Source organism: Sapajus apella, unplaced genomic scaffold, assembly GCF_009761245.1.
Source record: "Sapajus apella isolate SASKATOON/1434 unplaced genomic scaffold, GSC_monkey_1.0 scaffold38, whole genome shotgun sequence".
In the NCBI taxonomy this organism is placed as follows: Eukaryota; Metazoa; Chordata; class Mammalia; order Primates; family Cebidae; genus Sapajus; species Sapajus apella.
Window position 1 is genome coordinate 1,734,568 of NW_022436978.1, and position 11,051 is coordinate 1,745,618.

An 11,051-nucleotide genomic window follows, 5' to 3' on the forward strand; every position below is an offset into this window, starting at 1 on the left:
CTGGAGTGCAATGGTGCGATCTTGGCTCACCGCAACCTCCGCCTCCTAGGTTCAGGCAATTCTCCTGCCTCAGCCTCCTGAGTAGCTGGGATTACAGGCACGCGCCACCATGCCCAGCTAATTTTTTTTGTATTTTTAGTAGAGACGGGGTTTCACCATGTTGACCAGGATGGTCTCGATCTCTTGACATCGTGATCCACCCGCCTCAGCCTCCCAAAGTGCTGGGATTACAGGCTTGAGCCACCGCGCCCGGCCTTTTTTTTTTTTTTTGAGATGGAGTCTCACTCTGTCACCCAAGCTGGAGTGCAGTGGCATGATCTTAGCTTACTGCAACCTTTGCCTCCCGGGTTCAATCAATTCTCCTGCCTCAGCCACCCGAGTGGCTGGGATTACAAGCATGTGCCACCAAACTCGGCTAATTTTTTTGTATTTTTAGTAGAGACAGGGTTTCACCCTATTGGCTAGGCTAGTCTCAAACTCCTGATTTTGTGATCCGCCTGCCTCAGCCTCCCAAAGTGTTAAGATTATAGGCTTTTTTTTTTGAGATGGAGTCTCACTCTGTCTCCCAGGCTGGAGTGATTCTCTGCCTCAGCCTCCTGAGTAGCTGGGACTACAGGTGCACACCATCACACTTGGCTAATTTTTTATTTTTATTTTTTTAGTGGAGACAGGGTTTTTCACCATGTTGGCCAGGCTGGTATCGAATTCCTGACCTCAAGTGACCCACCCACCTTGGCCTTTTCCCAAAGTGCTGGGATTCACCATGCCTAGCCTCTAATTTGCTTTTATTTACTGATGTCATCAGAGTACAACTGTCATAATTTTCATTGACATAGAAACATGTATTCTATATCTAGCCACTCCTCTCGAAGGTTTTCTCCTCTGGTAATTTCACAGTTGTCCCAGGATGACTTTTGCTTTGCCCATGAAAGAGCCATTAACTTTACTAGGATTATTTGTAACCTCACAAATTCATACTAAGTCTTGCCTTTATTTACAAAAAATTTTAACTTCCCAATTATGAAATTAATTACATGCTATTGTAGTTTTAAAAAATATGCCGGGAATGGTGGCTCACATCTGTAATCCCAGCACTTTGGGAGGCAGAAGAGGGCAGATCATGAGGTCAGGAGTTCAAGACCAGCCTGGATGGTAGAGAAACTGCAACTCTTGTGCATTACTGGTGGGAATGTAAAATGTCACAAAATTGAGACTTGGTGTTACCATATTATCCAGCAATTCCACTTGTGAGTATGTACACAAAAGAACTGAAAGCAGGGATTCAAAACAGGTATTTGTACACAAATGTTCATAGCAGGATGATTCACAGTAGCCAAAGGTGAAAACAACTCACATGTCCATCAATGAATGAATGTGATATACACATACAATGAAACATATTCAGCATTTAAAAAAAAGTTTGACACATGCTACAACATGGGTGAACCCTGAAGACATGACGCTGAGTGAAATAAGCCAGCCGCAAAAGGACAAATAGTGTATGACTGCTCTTACTTGAGGTATCTGGAGCAGTCAAATTCAGAGACAGAAAGTTAAAGAGTGGTTACCAGGGGCTAGGGAAGGGCAAAGGGGTAGTTAATGTTTAATAGGTAGTTTCAGTTTGGGATGATGAAAAAGTTTTGGAAATAGATGGTGACAGTTGCACAACAATATAAAGGTACTTAAATGCAAAGGTACTGAACAATGCAAAGGTACTTAAAGGTACTGAACTTACAAATGATGAACATGGTAAATTTTATGTTATGCATATTTTACCACAATAAAAATGAGTTGATATAAAGAAAAAAATAAACACAGATGATGTGGCTTGCTTAAATCAAGAACCTATCTCTATTAAAAAAACAAGCAAAACTGGCCAGGTACAGTGGCTCACACCTGTGATTCCAGCACTTTGGAAGGCCGAGGTGGGTGGATCACCTGAGGTCAGGAGTTTGAGATCCAACCTGGCCAATGTGATGAAACCCCATCTCTACCAAAAATACAAAAAATTCGCGGGGTGTGGTGGCATGCACCTGTAATCCCAGCTACTCAAGAGGCTAAGGCAGGAGAATCGCTTAACACAGGAGGCGGAGGTTGCAGTGAGCTGAGATCATGCCATTGCACTCCAGCCTGGGCAATAAGAGTGAAACTCTGTCTTGAAAGTAAATAAATAAATAAGCAAAATTAGCTGGGTGTGGTGGTATGCCCCTGTAGTCCCAGCTGTTTGGGAGACTGAGAAGGCAGGAGCACTTGAGCTCAGGCGGGCAAGGCTGTAGTGAGCTGCTGTGAATGCCACACTGCAGTCCAGTCTGGGGGATGCATGAAACCCTGTCTCAGAAAAAAAATTCTATTTCTGGCCCCCAAAATGTTTTTAAATCCTTTGTGATAAATATGCAGGTAAATAGAGAAGAAAATGTGGCATTTATTGAGAATCTATTTTGTATAAGTGTTTTAACTATTTAAGTACTTCATGTCACTTACTTCTAATACTGTGATGTAGGCACTAATCCAGATTGAGATTGGGAAGCTGGGTCCTGCTGTCAGTGAGTGAGTGGCCAGCCCACCCTCCACACCCGGCCTGTCCACTCCTGATTTTGTGTTTTCTGCAGAGAATTAATTTAGAAAAACACAAATTATGGATCAAGTGGTACCTAAATAACAGAAACAAATCTTGTCTTTCACAGAAGAACAGACACATCAAAGCCAGAAATAGAACTGAGCACTCATCTAGGACTGGGCTCTTCTGGTTTCCTCAGTCTTGAGCCAGCTGTAGTTACCATATTCCATATGAAAACAGATATAACACATCCTCACCATGGTACTTTGGAAAATACAGAAGAGCACAGACAGCAAAAACCTACCATCATAAAGCACCTCACCCCCTAGAAATAACCAGTTCACATTTAGGTAAATATATGCTCCATTTTTACTGTGCATACACATAAATGTAATGTATTTTAAAAATGAGCTTCATAATGTGTAGTTTTATCACTTGGTTTACAAGGTTTACAACTAAGTATATTGTGAAAATTTTCTCTTCTGCAACAGTTAAAAGAATTGCAAAGCTTGGAGGAAACATAATTTATTATGCAATCTTGTTGGGGACATTGAGGTATAATTTTTTTTCTAAGGAGACTTCATTCTTCTTACAATGCCTTTGGGAAAAAATGGGGAGTCCTTGTCTTACATAGCTTTCTATAGATGATGGAAACTTGCCCTTCCATTTAGCCTTTTAACTTGCTTCTCTACAGCCATCTAATCACCAATCAAGTAACCCGTTTCATGTTTTCCAACCTCTCTCCCCCACTGGCTCCCTCCTTCCTACCCAGTCTCCCTACACATATGCAGATGGACTTCCCTTCCTTCAGCACTCTGGTTCCTCCCCTTAAAGAGGCTTTCTTTCCTTTTGAAGAGACTATTTTAATTGATTTTGATCAACTCTACTCAAAACTGTATCCTAAGGTCCACATTAGGATTAGTCTTTAATAATCTGAAGAGATAATTCAATTGTTTAAAAGAACATATTAAGAAGGCCTTGGTAGAATGACTGTGTCAAGAAACACTGGACTTAGGCACAATGGAGATATGGCTGACTTTCTTTTGAAAAAAGAAGTCGATTTTTGGGGGGAGGCAGGGCAAAGAGATAAGAAGTCGTTGGTTCTGTAAGGAAATACTAGAGACCATTTTGGAAATGTATTCATTATTTTAAGACAACTAACAAATGATCATCTTTCAGATAGGACATTGTAGCAGCAGCCTTTACTGGTCATGAAATTTGCCTGCTATCTAAAATCGTATTTCTGGAAATAGGTCAATGTCAAGTAATAGTAACTGTATAGAAAGGCAGATGCCAGCTAGCATCAAAGGGGTACGTGCAGACGGTGGTAGTTCTGGAGTCCTGGAAGCCATGAGGTGCTCATCCATCACAAGGCCATCTGGAAGGCAGGGATGCTTGGTCATTAAAAGAAACCTCTCCGGCAGTTCATCCTGCTGCCCACACTCATGGCTTATCTGCTCGCCTACTATTAACCTGGCTCTTCTCGGGACACTCTCACACCTGAAACCAAGCCCAGTGGTGATACCTTCACTTGCAGGGATGAGCAGAACCTGGTTAGGCTCTGATTGGGCCCCATGTTCCAGGAAGAAAACTTGGTCCCTACACATCCAATCATCCAAGCCACACTTATAAAACACCTACCCTGAGCCTGACACCCAGGACGCAAATGGCAGACACAATCGCTGTCTGGATTGGGGAATTCCATCTAGTTCTCAGTGAAATGTTTGCTTTCACTGACCTCCTGGACTTGAATATTTACCACTTCTAGCATCTCCAGGGCCCAGAACTATGACAGGTCTCTGAACTTGGAGGACCCTAGAAACCTGGCTCAGGCTGGGGTAGGGAGAGGACCGTGGCCTCTTGTTTTCTCCAGGTACTGCCCTTCTTTTAATTGTTTTCCTCAAATCAGTAAAAATCAATAAAGGGAAAGGGTTCTGTGACCTGTCATTGGGAAGGGGAGTTGCCCGGGACTTTTAGGACCCTGGAAGTTTCTAAAGGACTAGCAAGGGTCCGAGCTTCTGATAGAATTTGCCATTGGGGTGGACTCTAATTGAGCTGCCCATCCTGGAGATGGTTTGGGTCCCCCTGCCCAAAGGAAAAGAACACCAGAGAAGATCTCCTGGTTAAACAAGAGACCAAGACTTGTTTACTTTCCTCAACAGAAGTTCAGACCATAAAATGTCAAATAGGCTTGAAATACCTCTCCATCTGAAAGGCAGTAGGACCAGACAGGTTTCCGAGGATGTAAATATCAAAGAGGCCAAGGCAACTATCTCATCAGGAGTCGCGACGCTTTTATAAGCAGAATTTTGGCTGCCAGGCTCTAGCAAGCCAAGAGGTACAGGCATAGCCTGTTAACTAAGCACCCCCCAAGGCAACTACGTAACCTCAAAAGGCAAAAGAAAGAGAACCTCCACTTACCGCAGCCAGGTAGGAAAGTCTGAGGGAAGCAGCGGAGCTGGCCGTGCCAGCATTTACACAGGGAACACTTCTTGGGAAGCCAGGTGTCATGGGGCACAGACCCACAGTTCCTGAGAATGAACAGGTAAGGCGATACCCTTGGTCTGAAATTTCACTTCCCTCTCCCTCTCCTCTCCACTGCTCCCCGCCCCTCTGAATGGCTTACTTTTTGCGCACATCGTGCTCACAGTTCCGTCCATAGAAGGAAGGTGGGCAGGCACAAAAGGACCCCAGCATGCAGGTGCCCCCATTCAGGCAGCAGGTTCTGTTTAGCTCCTTACCTGAAAGGTAAGAACAGATGACTGAGGGCGGAGAGCAGGTAGCGTGCAAGGGCAATTCCTGTAAGCGAAGGTCAACACAACACCATGTGTTTGTAAAACACATTGTAAACCTCAGAGAATAAGACTGCGCCTTTGAGCAGAGAAGTCATTTTCATGCATAGGGCCAGTGGTGGTTCTGGGGTTCTCCAGTGTTTAGTGGACTCAGGTGCGGAAAACCGCGCTGCAGGGAAGTCAAATACACAATCCCTGTCTCGCTTCCAAAACCAGAAGCAGTCCAGCACCTGCCCAGTCCCAGAACCAGGTGCCCCATTAGGTGAAAGAGTGTTGAAAAGATACTCAGGAGACACATGAAGGGCCAGGACAGAAGCATGGAAGCCAGGCGTTCTTACTGTGTTGTATCCCCACAGGCGGCACAAGCTTGGAAGACCGAGGGCGAATCGCAGGCTCCTCCTGGGGCCGAATGCCGTCATCTCTGAAGGCCAGGTCTCCCTGAGATGGACGCGCAAGCTCCTGATGGCCCAGCCCTTAACGACAAAATCAGTTCATGGAGTCTGTATTTCAGGCCACAGAAAAATTGAGAGCGATAAAAAGAACCAAAGGTCTCTCACCAGCAACTAATTCCAGTTCAAACGCTTTCGAAATGGCCATGATCCAAATCACACTAGGAAGAGGAAGTCAGACACGAGTTAGCAAAACAAAGGAAATAAAACCTTACAAGTTAACACCTGGGGCTTCTCATAGAAAGACCACACATCGCTAAAGAGAAAGTGCAGAGCACCAGCTTTCTTTTTTTAATGGCTAATTCATGTAACAAAGAAAAGCGTTGAAAAAAAAGTCACCAATATCCAAGTCTTTTAATACATATTATTATTTCTTAGGCTCTGTCCTCACATAGGTACACAATTTTAATTATGTTTTCTAGTTATGTACATATATGTCTTTTATCTTCTATTTCACATAATTTTTCTCCTGCATGCAGTTTTCATATAAGATTTAAAAATGGCTGCATGCCATTCCACGTTACCAATGAATTACATTTTACAAACTATTTTAACCGATCATTTAAAAGTTTTTCAGGTAAAAAACTTTTTTTTTTTTTTTTTGCTATTATCTTAATGGTTTTGCAAGTATTGAATCTGCCTATGCCTTTCATGTTTTTGGAAGATTTAAAATTTTGTTGTAGTACTGACCTTTGTTTATACAAGAATAAAGGAACACTATTTCATAGACAGTCATTAACGTAAAATTTAAATTAACATTAACACGAAAATAATAAGAGCCAATGGCAGCCTGGGCGCGGTGGTTCACAGCTGTAATCCCAGCACTTTGGGAGCCCAAGGTAGGTGGATCATAAAGTCGGGAGTTCGAGACCAGCCTGACCAACGTGGTGAAACCCTGTCTCTACTAAAAATACAAAAATTAGCACGCCACTGCACTCCAGTCTGGGCGACAGAGAGAGAGAGAGAGAGACTCCGTTTAAAAAAAAGAAAAGAAAGCCAATGGCAAAGTTAGAAGTAACTGTGTGAGATTCCAGGTCTTTCAGGAAAAATAGCAGTGCCGTTGGCAGCTCCTTTAAGGTTTAAGCAAGAGAAAAATCAAATGACAGGCGTAGAACATTATTTCCTAAGCTGGCAATCTCTAGCAATCAAAAAAAGTTCACATTCAAGATTAGCTCATACCTGGAAGAGAAGCGGGCCATCTTTCTGCAGTCCATAGCTTTTAACAATTAGGGGGAAGAAGGCGTTAGCATCGATTTAATTCAGAGTCATTGCCAAGACAGCCAAAGGAAAACACTCATCTCCTAAAGCAAAAATGGCAGCTTCAGAAGAAAACGAGAAATACGCGTTCCCCAGACGGTCGTAGCAGAAGCAGGAGCAAAGGTGACCAGGAGAAACTGGAGGGCCCTCGGCCTCGATGTTTTGACCTTGAGCTGAGTCGTCAACCCTTCCGGGGATTCACCTTCCTCAACAACAAACCCCTGTAGGGGCGGAGAGACCCCTCAGGTGGGCGGGAGGCCGGCCGGCATGACAATGCCCAACGCTGCGGGAAGAGGAGTCTTGTAAAACTGTGGTTAACTTGCCCTAAAATCTCTATCATTAGTGGCAGGCTAAAATGATCAGATGAACTCTCTTGGAAAAAAAGAAAAAGAAAAATCAATTTCTCTAATCAAGTTGGTGATTTCAGGTTGGAGGCGTGGCGGAAAGTCATTGCTTTAATTAGGAAAACCTGAAAATATATGGATCGCAAATCATTCGAGATTTTATTGCCAAACTTCACTTCCTGAAATTTGCTTCCACCTTTGTTTTTCCAAAAGAGCCCCTTACTCCCCCTGGGGGATACCTGGGTGGCCAAGAAAGGGGTGCTCTCCGCCCTAGGAGCTAGGTGTGTGTGTGGGAAGACTAGGAAGCTTGAAACTGAGATAGAAGTTCAGGGTCAGTAGGGGTTCTTTGGGAGCTCCAGACTTGAAGCGCAAATTCCAAGCGGACCTGAATTCCTGGAAGGACGCAGGAGCCGGCGCCAGGTGTCCGAGAGAGGGGAGGGGCCGCCAGGGGCGCAGTCGCTGGGGCACTGCAGTGGGGGTGCCGGCCTGTTTCAGAAAGTTCTAGAACCCCGGCAGTCCGGCCTAGGAGGCCATGCCAGCCCGTAATCACGGGAATTTATCTCAGCTTCCCAGCTCCCACAGTGCGGCCGCTTCCAGGCCCCGCCGTCCTGGCCCCAAGACACCGGGAATTACCCCTGGACTCTGATGTGCCGCTTGCAGCGGTGAACGTGTTTATGGGGTGAGTTCCACGAGGCTCCAGACGCCCCATAGGGAGAGGCGCGTCTGTGAGCCTGAGTCCCCTCACCTGACATCTCAGTCCTCCGGGTTATTTCAAGTATTATACGTCCGAAGTCGTTAGTCGTTTCTAAATCGCATTTAATTCCAGTTTCTAAATGAAAGCCTGACACTTAATATTGCCAGGCACGCAAATGTGAAGCTTTTATTACATCTGTTTCCATCCATCTCTGTTTATTGGATTTAGGCCACGGCAGAAAGAATTGGTAGCATCCGAGGCCATTTCAGCGTCAGGGTCTACCGTGTGAATGCCTCGGACCCACAGGTGCGGGGAAAAGGTGTTATTTACTTCTACAGTTGATCTTGGGAGACGCAAACGAAAATGAGTTTTACTGGGGGGAGTAGGGCCCCATCCAGTCAAGGGTGGGATGCAGCAGCAGTTTCAACTCCACAGCAGTTGACTATTTAAATCCAGCTGCACTTCGCCTCCTCCCTGTCTGGCCTTTTCAGGTGAAACGCTTCAGGTGACCTGCTGAGATTCACTGGGGACTGGGGAGCTTGGCCTGAAGCTCTAGGAGGCCGGAGGTGGGGGAGGGCTCTGCGGAGGAGAAGGCTCGCTGGGAGCTGCGAGGAGGTTTAAAGATGTGACTCAGTGCGGTCCTTTGTAAGGTAGCCTGTGCGCCACAGTCCTCACAGGTCCAAGGTGCTAAGTAGATAGTAGCGCCAACATTGTGAGTCTCACCTTACGGACACGACTAGTTCTATTTGAGGGATTTGAATGTTTTAGCTTCAGAGACTGGGCAGGCCCGTGGCAGAACTGGCAACAGAACACACCCCTGCGTTGCTATTTCCTTATCTAAAGGGGCTGTTGTGGAATTTTTAGAGCTGAAATTAGACTGCTGGAAATCACTGCATTTTCAGAGGAAGTAACTGAGGTCTCCAGTCTGGCGATGTTGGCATTACCCAGACCAGAACCCCAGCCCGCCAGGTTTTCAGCCACACAAAATCTCTTCTCTAAGGATCAGGCCCCCTTGAAGGGATCCCTGTTGCCCATAGGTACTGACTGCAGAGGAAGCCAAGTGGATCTCGGGTAGTCAGAGCCTGGGCCAGGTTTTGGGGTGGGGGTGGGAAGAAGGGGAAAGGAAGGGCTGTGGTGTTTAAGAGAGGTTAGATATTTGCTGTTGGGCTGGAGATTAAGGGCTGTTTAACAGGCATTTGATGTCTACTGCTGGGTTGCCAGTAGACTGGAGCTTGGCCCTGGAGAAACAGTTGTGAGAAGTGACCCCACTGTGAGGCTGGAGAGAAAGAACAGTAATTGTTGATTATAATTGTACTAACTGCAAAACATTGTTGCTGCCTCCAGGTGGGGGAATTGAGTGACTACCCTAGGATGGCCCCTGGTCACCTCTGCTTGGTCAGTGGCGTAGGGGCTCACGCCTGTAATCCAAGCACTTTGGAGGCCAAGGCGGGCGGATCACCTGAGGTCGGGAGTTCAAGACCAGCCTGACCAACATGGTGAAACCCCGTCTTTAAAAAAAAAAAAATGAAAAAAGAAAAAAAAAAAAAAAAAAGAAATTGGGCTGCTGGCCTGCCTCCAGGCCAGTGCATGCGGTGTGTCAAAAGGTCAGGCCCAGGACTGGGAAGTGCTGTGCAGTGGGGATTCCCCAGCTCATCCCTTACAAAAGGCAACCATAGCAGAAAGTGAAAAACAATGCTCTTGGTCCTGGCCATTTCAGTACTGCCCTTGAGATGTTGTGTATTGAAAACTGGGGCAGAATTGTGTTTAAAATCACACAAATAAGCATTTGACTTAAAACCATCCAAACAAGAATGATGGAATGAAAATCATCACAATCAAAGGACAGACGTCCAGTGTCTGCCTAAAATTCAAGGAAGAAAATAAACTTGGAGAATGGGGTCAATTTTAGCTCTCAAAAGCCAATTCGACCTTATTTAAATGGTTGACAACCCATAGAATCAAATTCCAACCCAAAAGTTGAAAGAACAGCCATTTCTATAGTACAATAGAGTATTTCAAGGTAAAAGCCTCCTTTTATCATGGGGCACTTACATCTTATCTCTGTCATTGTCCCCTTGAACATCCAGGCAGACCAGGAGATGGGAGAGAGCAGAAGGAGCCGGGGAATTCTGTCTGTATATGTACCCTCCAGCTGAGGAACGCCAGGGTCTCTGTAATCCCATCAAGTTTAGCACTCAACAGCTTCTGTTAACACCTGAGCCACACTCCTGGGAAGCATTACCCACCCAGTGTGTCCCTGCCGAACTTCATTAACAAGTTAATGGCTTTCTGTTTTCACTGATAAACTTACAAATTGCAACCTATTCTGTATTTGCACAGGTATCTGTTGGATGTAAAAGGATAGATTTCTGCATTCAAAAATCTGCAATTTCAGTGGGGAAGGCATGCTCAAGCGTGTCATTTTAGAGCCTCATTGTTACATAAATGGCATAAGAGAAATGGAGAAGGGCTTAAGAGAGGATTTCATTTCCTCTGTGTGCCATGGGGGCTGTATCATATTTCTTCCTATGTAGACATGTTTTACATTATTTTATCAATGAATAGACATGACATGTTTCTATGTTTTGTGGTGAACTTCTTTGTACGTGTATCTTGGTGAACGCTTGAGAGCATATTCCTCTTGTAAATTTCTAGCACTGGAATTGCTTGGTTAAAGGATGGATGTTGCCAAATTATTTTCGAAGAAGCCTGCACCAATCTCCTCTCCGCCCCTCCTCCCTCCCCCTTGAGTTGGTGTTGAGAGCTCATCTCCCAAGTACTTACCAGCTCTGGCTGCAGCAAGCGTCTTAAGTTTTGCTAATACAGTATGTGAAAAGTAGTACTTCATTGTTGCTTGGGTTTGCATTGTGTCCTGTGGTTATTGGGTGTTTGTATTTCATTTTCCACGACCTGGCTGGTCCTTACAGGGCACTTAAACTGGCTTCTTTGAGACTCAGC

General features: G+C 45.1%; 1 protein-coding gene across 1 annotated transcript; it reads right to left on the bottom strand.

The window, feature by feature from the left end:
• Positions 1 to 2,910: 2,910 nt before the first annotated feature.
• Positions 2,911 to 7,643, bottom strand: TDGF1 (teratocarcinoma-derived growth factor 1). The gene is made up of 6 exons (XM_032298002.1): positions 6,978 to 7,643; positions 5,907 to 5,959; positions 5,688 to 5,822; positions 5,184 to 5,298; positions 4,979 to 5,088; positions 2,911 to 3,935 (listed from the first exon to the last, which is right to left on the bottom strand). Exons 1-6 carry the CDS (start codon positions 7,010 to 7,012, stop codon positions 3,787 to 3,789), a joined length of 597 nt encoding a protein of 198 aa, XP_032153893.1. The 5' UTR covers positions 7,013 to 7,643; the 3' UTR covers positions 2,911 to 3,786.
• Between the last annotated feature and the right edge of the window lie 3,408 nt (positions 7,644 to 11,051).

Coding starts and splice junctions, on each gene's coding strand:
- TDGF1 (XM_032298002.1), bottom strand. CDS start 7,012: ATGGACTGCAGAAAGATGGCCCGCTTCTCTTCCAG. Junction 5,960..6,977: donor ATGGCCCGCTTCTCTTCCAG/GTATGAGCTAAT, acceptor TCCTCTTCCTAG/TGTGATTTGGATCATGGCCA. Junction 5,823..5,906: donor TGAACTGGAATTAGTTGCTG/GTGAGAGACCTT, acceptor TTTGTCGTTAAG/GGCTGGGCCATCAGGAGCTT.